General features: G+C 37.0%; 1 protein-coding gene across 2 annotated transcripts in view; it reads right to left on the bottom strand.

Moving 5' to 3' along the window:
• The window catches only part of STXBP4 (syntaxin binding protein 4), a 198002-nt gene extending 190778 nt beyond the window's left edge, over positions 1 to 7224 (bottom strand). For both annotated transcript variants that reach the window (XM_068978558.1, XM_068978559.1), the window contains exons 1-2: positions 7178 to 7224; positions 2536 to 2668 (exon numbers count right to left, since the gene is read on the bottom strand). In XM_068978558.1, coding sequence (XP_068834659.1) covers positions 2536 to 2668; positions 7178 to 7224 — 180 coding nt within the window. The remainder of the gene's footprint in view (positions 1 to 2535; positions 2669 to 7177) is intronic.
• Between the last annotated feature and the right edge of the window lie 7855 nt (positions 7225 to 15079).

Raw genomic sequence — 15079 nt, 5'->3', positions numbered from 1 at the left:
TGGTGGAGAGAAAAGAGCCTTGGAGTTCCCACATTTAATCCTTCCCTTAACTCAGTACCTAGTATAGTTGTTCCCAACCTATAGGCTACCTCTAGCTCTTAGAGCTAGGAGAATCAAGAATCTTCTTTCCTACTTGAAGCAGCAAAAACATTTCAAGATGTTTCAAGTCTGAACTCTGAATACATTTTTTAAAAGAAACATGACCATTTTGGTTACTGAACCAGTATTCTATCTCTTATCTTCCAAGAGGAAAAATATTTTTAAGTGTGTATGAGGGGGAATAAGCTTGAGATTAGCTATGTTATTACCTCTGAAACAATATAATGTTAAAATTACAGCAAGTAAAAGCACTCATATGCATTTAAAAAATATTAACAGTTGCTCAGTGTACCAACTTAATAAAGATAACCTATGAGTCTGTTTACTATTCTGTGAATATACATGCAGAAATTTTGTGCAAATTAGAAGTTTTAACAAGCCTAACACAGTATTTGTTGTTGCTGTTGTTTAGTCGCTCAGTTATATCTGACTCTTTGCGACACCACAGACTGTAGTCCACCAGGCTCCTTTGTCCATGGGACTTTTTGGGCAAGAACACAGTATTTAGAACAAAGTAAATTCTATTATTCATTTAAAATATTTTATATAAAATTGAATTAATTTGTCTTTTCAGAGCAAAAGATGTATGTACTTCTCCATTTTGAGGAAGTACATAAAAGCAACTGTAAGCATTAAAAACTCACTTCTCTTCTCTGTCTACACTCTTCTCTATATTGGCAGTTTATTCTCTTGGGCACAACCAAGTACTGCAAAAATACATTAATAACCCAATGCTGCTCTCTAGTGGTAAATATAGAATATACTTTATTACATGGTTTTGCTTTCTAATGCCCGTTCAAACAACGGAATTCTCAGAAAATCAGCAAGAGAAAATGTATATTACAGACATAATTTCTTATTCAGTGATTGCTGACAGGAGACCAGTCACTCAGCACCTAGTCACTACTACTACTTTATGTACAAATATTTTTCATGGGGGAAAAAAAGCACAAATTGATGTATGTTTTAAAAGTAAATTCTTATCACTTGGTAGGTACCATAAGCTATTGCATTACTTCAAGTATAGTCTAAGAAATAGCTTAGCCATACCAAATACACACATCCTTTAGCTTTAAAACTAAAGTAATATATCTCAATTCTTAAAAGAAAAATTTTGTCTTTTGTTTGAATTTGTTTAAATTTAGCATTTAAGTATGCTCTTATTTAGTTAATAAATTAAATTCAGTAGCCCAAAATTATATCATTATAATATCCTATTTTATGTTTGTATGCTCAGTTGCTCAGTCGTGTCTGATTGATGCTTTGCGATCCCATGGACTGTAGTCTGCCAGGCTCCTCTGTCCATGGGATTCTCCAGGCAAGAATACTAGAGTGGGTTGCAATTTCCTACTCCAGAGACAATATCCTATACTTATTATATAACACTTACAGCTTGGTAAGTGTATTAGGAAGACACCGTATTATCTCCACAAGCCTGAGAAAATTTAAATCTATTGCTTTGAAAATTTTGGTTAAGTTGATTTTTTTTCCTAACTTGGAAAAAAATCCACTTGAATAAACAAACTGCTTGCTAAACAGTGTTCGGGATAGGACTAGGGGTAAGGGTAGGACTATTTATTCAACAAAAATAACTAGAATAAGAACAACAATATAAACAAACTTTGTAAGAAGATCCTTTCTCATGTTAAATAGCTTGATATTAATAGAATATTTTATTAAATTCTTTATATACTACATCTCTCCAAAAAGGATTGGAGGAAATTTTCAACAAAAGAAATATAGAATCACGTTAGCAAAACAGAAATAACATGAAATTCAAGAGAAATGAGCATGAAAATATAATAACCAATTTGTTAACTAAATGCTTCAAATATGAATCTGAGCTTCCTAGCAACAAAAGCAAAGAATTCATGATTTACGCATTTCTTACAGTGATGAGAAGAGTAAGGCTTTCTCATTCCTAAATAAGATATTTTCTAGCCTTAATTCTAAATCTAATTTCTCATATGGACAATTAGTAAGTGATAACAAACTTATCAAGAATTACTGTAAATTCACAAATCAATAGATTTTATTTGCTTAGTTTTGTTTTGCATTTAAGAGAGGCCAATTGAACACAGTTTAACTGATCTAACTTAACCCAAACTCAGAGCAGTGACTAGAGAACATGTCTTCAGATATGATTTCTCTCAGCAGACTTACGATAAAAGTTGAACAGCATATAATTAAAAATATATAACCCTTAGTTAGAGCTTAAAATCTGCTTTTTCATATTTAATTCATTTCTATTTCTTATGCATTTGTTAGGTTAAAGTTCCTTGAGTGTAAAGGTCTACTTCCACTCTCTTTGTGTCTTTCACTGAGAAATGGTCATAGCGGACATTCAGTTAACAAAAAATTTACTGATGATGAAACAAACCTCATCACTAGTGGTTTTGTCTTTTAGGTGAAGGGTTATTTTATCTTCATTTTTACCTTATAACAGTCTCCTCCAGGAATGATTTCCTGAATATATACCAATGGACCTTCATTCCGGTTAATTCCTCCTAGGATCTTCAGACCAAGGCCTGTTTTCTTGGTAACTGTAATCATCTGAAAGGCAGGATCCCTAAGATAAAGTAAATTAGTATGCATAAATTAGCCTAGAGATAGTGGTCCACCAGGGAGACCCTGCCCAGAGATGGGTACCTACTTTTTCTTTAAACTATTTGTTAAATTCTTAGACCTAGATAATTCAAAATACTCAGGACATACTAGCAATGACATTATTAAAAGTATGATCATACAAAGGCAATCAAATGAATTTTCTTAGCCCTAATTCTAATTTTTCTGTAAAACAAATTTAATTTTTCTGTAAACCAAACAAATTTTTGGTAAACCAAACAATAAGAGAAATTACAGCCATAATGCTTATTTCTTTGGAGTAGAAGAACACTTTAAAAATATTTAAACAAATAAAGATTTATTAAAGGTAACTGCAGAGACTTGCTTTTAACTGACTTTTTACTACACTTTAGGATTCCAAAACGAAACACTTTAATGAATCGGGTAAGTGAATTTTAAAAGACACGCTTGTGGCCATTTTAAGCAAAATAAATATAACCTTTATTTGAATCTCAAAAAAAAACCCCTCAGTTTATCCTTTAAGAGTATTTTTCTTGTACAAAGCACATGCTCCAGCTGTGATTTCTGCTGGACATAAAAGTGATGCTATTAGGAAGGAAGGAACTGTTAAAAAGAATTCTGCAAAATGTACACCCTCCCCCTACCCCAAGCTGTGTTTCTGAATAGTGGTCAGAACAGATTTTACTGGTCCAAGAGAATTTGAGTAAAGTATGAAATGAAGCTCAGGGCTTACTTATGGTGTAGTGGGTACTGTGCTAAGCAATATTCACACATTATGTTATTCATTTAATATTTATAAAATCCCTAATATTATTACCCTCATTTTTCTAAAAGAACCCAAATCTGGGCAGGTTGACTTGGTGGCCTAAAGTTACAAAGCTGGAGAACAGCAATGTGAGCCTGGTCTATCTCGCTCCAGAGCCAAATTATGGTCTAAGTAAGGTCTAAGATCTAAGAGCACCTCAACCTCGATGTTGCACTGGTACATTAAAGCCATTGTTGAATACAAGACTTCTAGCTGTCTTCAAACGTGCCATCACAGAAACCACTGTTAAAGAGTTAGGTCATATTTTACATAAGGTTACAGCTTTAAAAAAATTTTTATATTTAACTTCTGCCATAGAAATTCAAGCTGTATCTTCATGAGAAGTTGTATTCAAAAGTTAAATCATAAAAAAGTATAATGAAAGAAATTAAAACTTTAAAAGTCCGTTATGATTGTATTACACTGAATTCAACTCTAGGGTAAGAAGGCCTATGTGGTTACTAGGGTAATAGTCAGTTAGCTAGGAAAAAAGGCAGAAAATGTTCTATTGTCAGATTTCAAAATCTTTCTTGAAGGGAGATTAGGCTGCAAGGAGATAAAGAGATGAAGCCTAGAAGCGGGGGAGATGAAGGAGAAAGGGGACAAAGGTCTCATTAGGCACCTCCAACAATCTCTTAAACTGTCTAAATGTAAATTCCTCTCAATGGGGGTACACACGATCTCCAGGACACATTACTATTTCAGTAAAGTATTCCTCCTTTTCTAACCCCAGCACAGAGTATCTATGATGAACACAGCAGTGTATTTACTTGCTAGGCCCTTATTTTAAAATTCCCTCACTGTGGGACTTCCTTAGTAGTCCAGTGGTCAAGACTCTGGGTTCCCATTAAACGGGCCTGGGTTTGATCCCTGGTCAGGGAACTAAATCCCACATGATGCAACTAAAACCCAGTATAGCCAAACAAATAACTAAATAAAATTTTTTTAAAAAGTCTCTCCTTGTTAAGAATTTACTTAATTTTTTTGCAATTAAAAATAGTTCTGCTGCTCAAATTTAATCATAGTAAGAGAATCTACAAGCTAAATCCAGGCAGAAATACTACTTTTTACCTAATCAGATCAATGTAAATTTAGAACTTTGAAAATATATGACAAGGCTTTAGGAAAGAGGTGCTCTTGCATATTGTTGGTGGTAATAAAAAATGGTACAACCTCTGAAATGGGGATTTAGTAATCTCTAATTTACCCTCTAGGCTTTCCTGGTGGCTCAGTAGTAAAGAATCCACATGCTAGTGCAGGAGACATGGGTTTGATCCCTGGGTCAGGAAGATCCCCTGGAGAAGGAAATGGCAACTCACTCCAGAATTCTTGTCTGGGAAATCCCATAGACAGAGGACCCTGCGTCCATGAGGTGGCAAAGGAGTCAGATACAACTTAGCAGCTAAACAACAACAAGAACAACAATTTACCCTCTAATCTAACAAACTCATTTTTAGGAAGCTTTCCCAAAGATAATTTGGTGACAAATATAAAATGACTTGTATACTAGGTTAGTTATTTGGCATAATTCGTGATCACCAAAAATTGCAAATAATTCAAATGTCCATCAATAAGGTACTGAATAAATAAACTATGACATTGATATATTAAGAACAGAATACTATACAGTTACAACAAGGTACAAGGAAGAACTTTATAAACTGATATGAAGTGACCATCAGGACATAACTTTAGTTTACAAAAGGCCTGGTCAAAACATCATATATACAGGACCTCCCTGGTGACTCAGGGCTTCCCTGATGGCTCAATTGGTAAAGAATCCACCTGCAATGCAGGAGACTCTGGTTTGATTCCTGGGTCGGGAAGATCTGCTGGAGAAGGGATAGGCTACACACTCCAGTATTCTTAGGCTTCCCTTGTGGCTCAGCTGGTAAAGAATCCACCTGCATTGCAGGAGACCTGGGTTTGGTCCCTGAGTTGGGAAGACCCCCTGAAGAAGGGAAAGGCTACCCACTCCAGTATTCTGGCCTGGAGAATTCCATGGACTGTATAGTCCATGGGGTAGCAAAGAGTCAGACAGGACAGAAGGACTTTGACTTTCACTATCCTGGTGACTCAGTGGCAAAGAATCCATTGCCAATGCAGGAGACACAGGTTAATCCCAGGTCCAGGAGGATCCTACAAGCCACAGAGCAACTAAGCTTGTGCACCACAACCATCCAGCCTGTGCTCTACAAGAGAAGCCCGCCACAGTGAGAAGCCCACGCACCACAACTAGAGAGCAGCCCCAGTTCTCTGCAGCTGAAGAAAAGCCCAAGCAGCAACGAGGACCAAGCACAGCCAAAAATAAATAAATAAAATTATTTCCAAAAAAAACCCCCCAAAATACCACTATATATAATATACTACATTTTTGTCAAGAATGCACTGGCAAGTGGAGCCTGGGATACTGGGTGTTTTAGAACATCTTGCCTTTGTAATATATTTCTTTCTCATTAGCTTTATTTTGTCTTAAGAAGTTGAATAAAACTCTGTGCTGCCACAGAGCAAAGCTGTTCAGTACCAGTGCATGGAGCACTGTGGACAGAATTCTTCATCAACACAGCTGGGCCTGGCTTATGTCCCTAGGAGACTGGAGCTTCCCAGTGCTCCCAGGATGAGGCATCAGAGAAAGATACATTGAGTTTAACTGACCTGACACCATTCTCTAGGAAAGACCTTAAAACTTGAGTCAACACTGGTGTACACTCGTTTACTACGTAAGCAAGAGTAGAAGAATATCTTATGTCCAGTAGAACTTTATACAGAATAAACAATTGTTTTGAGAAAAAATATAATTATATACACACATATATATGACATGCATATATATTCACATGGATATGTATTTCCTCATTCAAAAAGAATTAACAAAAAAGATGGTATTTATAGGAGAAAGAGGGCACAGAAAGAAGGATAAGACTGAAAGAAGGCCTTCACTGAGTATACTTTGTTCTGTGTGTGTCACATGTTTACAGAATGGCCACCAATTCTTCCAATCTCTGTCTGGATGCCCCCAGAATGTGGCTTTACTGTTCCTTCCATTAAAAAGTAAAGTCTGTAACTCTAGACCTTGAATTCGGACTTGTTGCCTACATTGTTTCAGTCAATGGTGCATAAGCAAATGTGAGGAAAACAGACATTTGAAAACCACTTGTGCTTGCTGCTGGGAACCACTCTGTACCACGTGAGAAAGCCTGAGCTCGCTGCCTGGAGGAGGGGAGACCAGGCTGAAAGAGACCTCAGCCAGCCAACCTTGAAAACAAGGCCCCAGAACACATCAGTGAGGCCATCCTACAGGATTCGGTGCAAACTGGAGCTGTCCACAGAATCATGATCAAGAATAAATGCTTGCTTGTTTTAAGGTATTAGAGTTTGTTTGTTACTCAGCAAATGTTAAATTTACATTATGTTATAGTTATACTGGAATTATAAAATATTTTACATATTTAAAAAATCAGACCAAATGTTTAAAAATCCAGCCCCTTAAATAATTCTAAAAGAGAAGGCAGGATTTACCCTATACCTTGATTTACAATGAAAGGTAATCACTGATCAACCTTTTTATTACCACTATCTTACACCACAGGTAGTTAGCTGTATGAAACTTTCCCCCAACATTCATTAATATTCTATATATTTTAAACTATGATACTTCAAACATATTAAATTTAATTTAGAAATTACTTTTCAAGCAGACTGGATGATGCTACAGAAGATGTATTTTTATTCATGGTTTCACCACAACTGTAGCCTTGGATTTAACAGCTGCGTAAATGAAGATCTTGATGAAGAGTCTATAAATTCTTCTTTTTCCTAAGATTGGAGAGTAGAAAATAAATTGTCATATCTTAGAATAGTCAAATTTGATTTCAGCTTTGCATAAAAACATTATATATACTTTGCATGTAAACAATATGTGCCTGTGTATAGATGATAGATATTTATATAGTTTATATATTTTAGGCTATGGCATTTTAGTCATATCTGATAATATCTTAAGAACTGTAGAGACAGTTCTATAGATAGACAGCTAGATGGAGTTACAGGACTATATCTATATCATTATATAAAAATCTGCATTTTCTAGCAGAAGTGAAGAACACAGTTTTAAGTATTAGGTAATTATTGTAGCTTCTACCATTACTAAGCTTAAAAACCACATAATAATAAAAGACTGAGCAGAACGTCTCTTGTGAGCACAAAGCTAAAAATTTTATAGTCAGATCATCTGCAAAATAATTATACAATACACTCTGAAAAAAATAATATTGTCTCACCTAACTATCTTGAGGGACTTCCTGCAGGTCCTACATTACTCTGACTCATGTTACTCCAAGAACTTCTTAAATGCTTTCCTATAAAAAGAAAAAAAATACTATTCTTAATGTCTTATATACAGCTCCACTTGAAAATTACAGAGAATAGCACAGTTTCATTTAATTGAAAAAAACTGTATTTAAACAGAGATTTACCACTTCTGCATATGAAATACACATGAAGTATAAAAACGTGAAGTTGAAAAAGACATCAGGATCATTTAGCACAACCCTCTTATTAAAGAAATGAGTAGTTAGATTCAGTGGAGAAGGAAATGGCAACCCACTCCAGTATTCTTGCCTAGAGAATCCTGTGGATAGAGGAGCCTGATGGGCTGCTGTCCATAGGGTCGCACAGAGTCGGACACGACTGATGTGACTTAGCAGCAGCAGCAGGATTCAGAGATTGCGTTCTTTCCCTGTGCAAATGAGAAATAGTCAATTGTTTTAGCAGCTAGAACTCAGACTTCAGAGACCACAGCATGGAACTTGATATCAGACAAGCCTGGGTTCCAATCTGAGCTTCTAGGCTCCTTCAAGTGTCAGTTTCTTTATAGGTACAGTAGGTAGTAGTGATGGTTTTCATGTCAAAATGTACCAAACTGTCTCAGTAGAAATATGTGCTATCTGTTATAAATCAAAAATACCTTAGTAAAGTTAAATTTAAAAAAAATCTGATTTCAGTTAAGAACGTCAGCATGACTTTGGCAGGTGTCTTCTTTCCCTCTAAGCGCCCACAATACAAGAGTAAAGGGTTACAAACAGTATGAACTCATAATGTTAAAGAAAAAAATGAAAGAAAAGCCATGAGATGAAAAATTTCAATTAATTTCTGGAAGACAAAAAAAAAATAGACAGTAGGATGATAATTGGTAAAAAGAGGACTGAGGAAGCTGAAAGCTAGGGAAAGGCTTTGTAACACTTTTAAGTTTGCACACACATAAAGAAAATGGTAATATCTATAGGGTGTACTGGGGTAAACAGAGGTGGCATTTACACCTCTAAGAAGCCCAAGGGCAACCACTAACTCAGCACCACCATATCTCACTCATGGCAAAATTCTGACCTCAAAAACAGCCAGAGCTGTAGATCAACCTATCTTGCAGTATCCCACAGAGGCTGAGGACTCAGGACCCATAGCTCTAAGCAGAGAGAAACTGAGGTAGAGAATTAAAATCTCTTCTCCAACTATTTATGTGAAAGAAACCCTAGATTCTTCCACCAATAAATTAAACAGATTCTGAAGAAGCACCAACTACCTTCTGAGATCCTAACACAGAGTTGTATCACTGGCCTGGATGTTAAAAACCTGCTTCAACTTTCACAGCCCCTGTGGTAGCAAGCAACAGAAACTGTGGGAGCATGCGCATCAACCGCAGCAGGAAAGGGAAGCCACCAAGCAACACTGCTGTCAGCAGCAAGAGCCCAGTGACCAGGAAGCAGGAAGTTTACTCAGTATCCCACGGAGGAAGGAGGGGGAACTTGAGGGAAGAGCTTAAAATCCTAGGCCTTGACAGAGCAATGACCCAAGTCAAGCAGTCTTGTGGACTGCTGCATCAGTCCACAAGACTAAGACAGCTGTATCAGAGGGTTCAATTCTAAAAGCAAGTTTTTATAAATACATTGGAGACTGCTTTATTAATACATGTTTGGAGAAGATTCCCAACCCTTCAGTGATGAAGTTTTGATATTACAATATTAGCAACTACCATTTGGCATCATGCATCACACACTATGCTAAGTATTTCAAATGTATTTATCTTATTTAATACCATGGAAAATACATTAGATTTAAGTAAAAAAAAAAAAAAAGCAGAGTTCAAATGGCAATACTGCTATATGGTAGCCATACAGTCTTAGAAAGTTACCTAACTTCCTGGCATCGCTTTATATTAAGGTAAGGACAGTAACACCTAGCTCAAAGGGTTGCCAGGAGGATTAAGGGACAGGTGAAAAACAGCACTTTTCAGTGTTACCAAAGCAAGTAAGATCTGGTAGTGATTTGTCTTAACAGGGCACTGGGTCCCTGGATCATGGATATCCAAGCATAATGGATGTGTCATTGTTAAATTTTATAACAGATTCCATATAGTGTCACTTAAACTTTTTACCACTTTAAAGTATTAAAACGAAATTTCAGTTTTTAAATTATTTCATTCACCTAACATACCTGACATTGTCTTAAGTGCTGGAGGTAAAAAAAAAAAAAAAAAAAAAAAAAGTGAAGAGTCTATCACTAGAGATAAACAAATGAACAGACATCAGGAGGGTGCTGAGTGCCCTGACAGTGATATGCACTGGGTGCTGGGGACTTGGAGGAGTCATCACGCAACATCAATACAGCCAGACATGCTACTAGAGCATTTTATCCTCTGAGCAGCACCAGAAGATGGGTAATATGCACCCATTTTACATTAAAAAAAAAAAAAATCAGTTAATGGAGAAACTATGTGACTTGTCTATGACCACAATGCTAAATAGCTATAAAGGAGAATTTGAATCCAGTTCTACCTGGCTTCAAATGCAAGCTTTTTTCACTATAGCATGCTGGAAAATTAATTAATGTGGAAAAATGTCATCCTCCAACAAAGGAGGAAAAGAGTTTTAGTTAATGCAGTAATATGCTGTTTCTCTTTTATGAAAATGATGTTGCTGCTGCTGCTGCTGCTAAGTCGCCTCAGTCATGTCCGACTCTTGTGCGACCCCATAGACGGCAACCCACCAAGCTCCCCCATCCCTGGGATTCTCCAGGCAAGAACACTGGAGTGGGTTGCCACTTCCTTCTCCAGTGCATGAAAGTGAAAAGTGAAAGGGAAGTCGCTCAGTCGTGCCCGACTCTTCGTGATCCCATGGACTGCAGCCTACCAGGCTCCTCCATCCATGGGATTTTCCAGGCAAGAGTACTGGAGTGGGGTGCCATTGCCTTCTCCCGAAAATGATGTTAGCTTGGTACAAAAGTAATTGTGGTTTTGGACTGTGAATTTCAAATCATTATAACTAGGTTCAAACACATATTTATTAATCAAAACAGGAACCATTACAATCAACCAATTTTTGCCAATGAGAAACAAGTTTGTTTATCCCTGTAGTTTACAAATTCATGCTGTGGGATTCAATAAACTCTTGGAAAGCATTTTCTGCATCCTGCTGGTTGTGGAAACATTTTGCCTGCAAAACACTCAGATGCTTGAAGAAGTGGTGATCAGTTGGCAAGAGGTTAGGTGAATATGGTAGATGAGGCCAAATTTTATAATCCAATTCATTCAACTTTTGAAGTGTTGATTGTGCAATGTGTGGTTGGGTGGTGTTGTGCAGAATTGGGCCCTTTCTATTGATCAAGGCTGCTGCAGGCCTTGCAGTTTTGGTGCATTTCATCAATTTGCTGAGCATACATCTCAGATGTAATGGTTTCATGGGAATTCAGAAAGCTGTAGTGAATCAGACAGGCAGCAGACCAACGAACTGTGGCCCTGACCTTTGTTTGGTGCAAGTCTGGTTTTGGGAAGTGCTTTAGAGCTTCTCGGTCCATCCACTGAGCTGGTCACTGCTGGTTGTTGTACACTATTCACTTTTCATTACACGTCACAATCCCATTGGAAAATGGTTCATTGTTGTTGCACAGAGAAAAGGAAGATGACAGTTCAAAACGACAAGGTTTTTGATTTGTAGTCAGCTCTCTGAGGCACCTACTTAGCGAATTTTTTCACCTTTCCAATTTGCCTCAAATGGATTTGCTTCAACAATGACCTTAGACTGGTCGATGTTGAGTTCTTTGGCAATTTCTTGTGTAGCTGTAAGAGGACCAGCTTCAATGATGACTATCAGTTGCTCACTGCCAACTTTCAATGGCCAGCCACTACGCTCTTCGTCTTCAAAGTTCTTGTCTTCTTTGCCAAACTTCTTGAACCACCACTGCCCTGTACTTCTGTTAGCAGTTCCTGGGCCAAATGTATTGTTGATGTTGTGAGTTGGAGCTGCTGTCTTATGATACATTTATAAAACTGAATAAGAAAACTGCTCATATTTCCTTTTGTCTAACATCATTTCCATAGTCTAAAATAAATATAAAATAAATAGCAAGAAATTAAGTCACTAGCAAAAAAAAAATAAAGTAAGAAATGTGTATTAAAATGATGTGTAACATAACCACATTTACCTAAGAATGTATTACAATTTGTTGTTGTCCAGTAGCTCAGTCATGTCTGACTCTTTGTAACCCCATGAACTAGAGTATACCGGGCTTCCCTATCCTTCACCATCTCCCGGAGTTTGCTCAAACTCATGTCCTCTGAGTCGATGATCCCATCCAACCATTTCCTCCTCTGTCGCCCCCTCCTCCTCCTGCCCTCAATCTTTCCTAGCATCAGGGGTTTTTTTTTTTTTTTTCCAACGAGTTGGCGCTTCGCATCAGATTCCAAAGTATTGGAGCTTTAGCTTCAGCATCAGTCCTTCCAATGAATATTCAGGATAGATTTCCTTTAGGATTGACTGGTTTGATCTCCTTGCTGTCCAAGGGACTCTCAAGAGTCTTCTCCAACACCAAAATACAAAAGCATAAATTCTTCAGCACTCAGCCTTCTTTATGATCCAACTCTCACATTTCGTGGATGGACCTCTAGATGGACCTCTAGATGGACCTCTAGATGGACCTCTAGATGGGCCTCTGTTGGCAAAGTGATGTCTCTACTTTTTCATATGCTGTCTAGGTTTGTCAGAGAAAAGAAAAACTTTTCTTCCAAGGAGGAAACGTCTTTTAATTTCAAGGCTGCAGTCACCATCCACAGTGATTTTGGAGCCTAAGAAAATAAAGTCTGTCACAGTTTTTATTTTTTCCTGTCTGTTTGCCATGAAGTGATGGTACCAGATGCCATGATTTTTGTTTTTTGAATGTTGAGTTTTAAGTCATCTTTTTCACTCTCCTCTTTCACTTTCATCAAGAGGCTCTTTAGTTCCTCTTCGTTTCCTGCCATTAGAGTGGTATTATCTGCATATATGAGCTTATTGATATTTCTCCCAGCAATCTTGATTCCAGCTTGTGCTTCATGTATTCCAGTATCAAATGACAAATTTCAACAATGAAAAAACTGCAATTACGTTTGCACCAACCTAAATTAAACTTCATTACAATAATGAAATTGATTTAATCTTATCTATCCAAAAAGCAGGCTTTTTTTGGTTTTGTTTTGTTTTTGCCTCCACATAAAAGGTATCCATTGTCATATTCTTAAAAATCATAAAATGCCTTTTCTTTCCCTCCTGTTCCATCCTTAATACAAGCAAGCAGGCCTTCAATTAACAGGGGTTCGTTTAATATTACATCTCCACCCCAGCACCTCAACTTCACAGCATTAATGAATGACACAGAAAGAAAACACTATTCTTTCAATAATATTTTGGAAGAAAATATTGTTTTCCTTGTTTGGTGACTCATAACCGAAGACGGTTAGGTCAGCAAAAACAGAGAAAGTGGAATGCTGGGGAAAAATAGAAGATGGATCTATTTTAGAAAACAAATTAGTTTTACTTTGATATATAACTCCCACAACTGCATTAAAAGTTTTATTTCATATAATTAAAAATCTCATCAGATAAAAATCTGCCTCCCATGCCTATCTGAATAACAGATTTAATCATTTATATTCTCACAGATGTGACATTCAGTACTTGCTAAAACTAGTTTTTACTAGACCAAAAATAAAGAAAACAAGTGGCAAAGGGATAAATACATCTAACAGATATTATGGTAAATGTTAATTGATTAAATTATCATAATGAAATATTTTTATTTTTAAAATTTAAATAAGTTAATACATTGCAGTGGGGAAATATGTGTGTGTGTGTGTGTGTGTGCGCGTGTGTGTATGTATGTTTAATCTCAGTTGTGTCTCTTTGCAGCCCCATGGATTGTAACCTACCAGTCTCCTCTGCCGAAGGAATTATCCAGGCCTTATGTATCTAAATATATGGGCCTCCCAGGTGGCACTAGTGGTAAAGAACTCACCTGCCAAAGGAGGAGACGTAAGATGTGGATTTAGTCCCCTGGTCAAGAAGATCCCCTGGAGGAGGGCATGGTAACCCATTCCAGTATTCTTGCCTGGAGAATCCCATGGACAGTGGAGCCCAGTTGGCTATAGTCCATGAGGTCGCAAAGAGCTGGTCATGACTGAAGCGACTCAGCACGCACACATGCATGTATATATCCATCCTATTCACCCCCACACCATTTCTAAACATTAGGTATCTAATATTTCAGTTTCTTATGAATCCTTTTAGTTCTTTTAAATACAATAAACAAGGGTGAATAAATATTCTGAATCCTTAACTTTTGTTTTGACACAGAAAGTAGTTAAAATTAGGCACAAAACATCCGGCTGTTCAGGCTGTACACTGTAAAATCCCAGAGCGTATAGGTCATACAGACTCTTGATGTGGACAGTCCCTGTCAAGTGTGTGTTAGCCTTGCATACTATATGCACTACTATACAACCTGTTTATTTTAACTTAATATATAACTTGGAATTCTTTTCATATATTTTACATGGCATATTAATTCTATTTTATGTATGACTGTATTTATTTATTCCCTTTTGATAGGTATTTAGATTGCTTGAAATTTTTGCTGTTATAAACATGCTATAATAAAATCTTTATATATAGGTCATATTACACCTGTACAAATATATTTGTAAGATAAATTTAGAAAAATCAGTTTATACACCTGCTAATCCGACAGAAAATGCCAAACTACCCTATATCAGAGTTGCACTAATTACCACTACATCAACAGCAGTTGCCTGTTACTGCAAATTCTCACCAATATGATACACTATATATCTTGTATTTGACAGTCATATTGATGAAAATGGTTTCTTAATGTAGCCTGAGTGAGGCTGAGAATTTCTTTATGGTTTCAGAATTTTTTATCTAAACTGTGCATTCCTTTTGCCAGTTTTTTTATTCATTGTTACCTTTTCTTTGCCGAGTTTCTAGTTCTTAAATCCTAGGGAGATTATTCCTCTGTCTGCACTAAGAACTGCAAGCATATCTTCCTCCTTCCATTCTTCAGTTCAGCTCAGTCACTCAGTCACATGTGACTCTGCAACCCCATGGACTGCAGCATGCCAGGCTTATTCACACTCATGCCCATTGAGTCTGTGATGCCATCCAACCATCTCATCCTCGGTTATTCCCTTCTCCTCCCACTTTCAATCTTTCCCAGCACCAGAGTCTTTTCCAACGAGGCAACTCTTCACGTGAGGTGGCCAAAGTA

This window comes from Capricornis sumatraensis, chromosome 8 (genome assembly GCF_032405125.1).
Source record: "Capricornis sumatraensis isolate serow.1 chromosome 8, serow.2, whole genome shotgun sequence".
NCBI lineage: Eukaryota > Metazoa > Chordata > Mammalia > Artiodactyla > Bovidae > Capricornis > Capricornis sumatraensis.
This window is presented reverse-complemented; position numbering and strand designations above follow the sequence as displayed.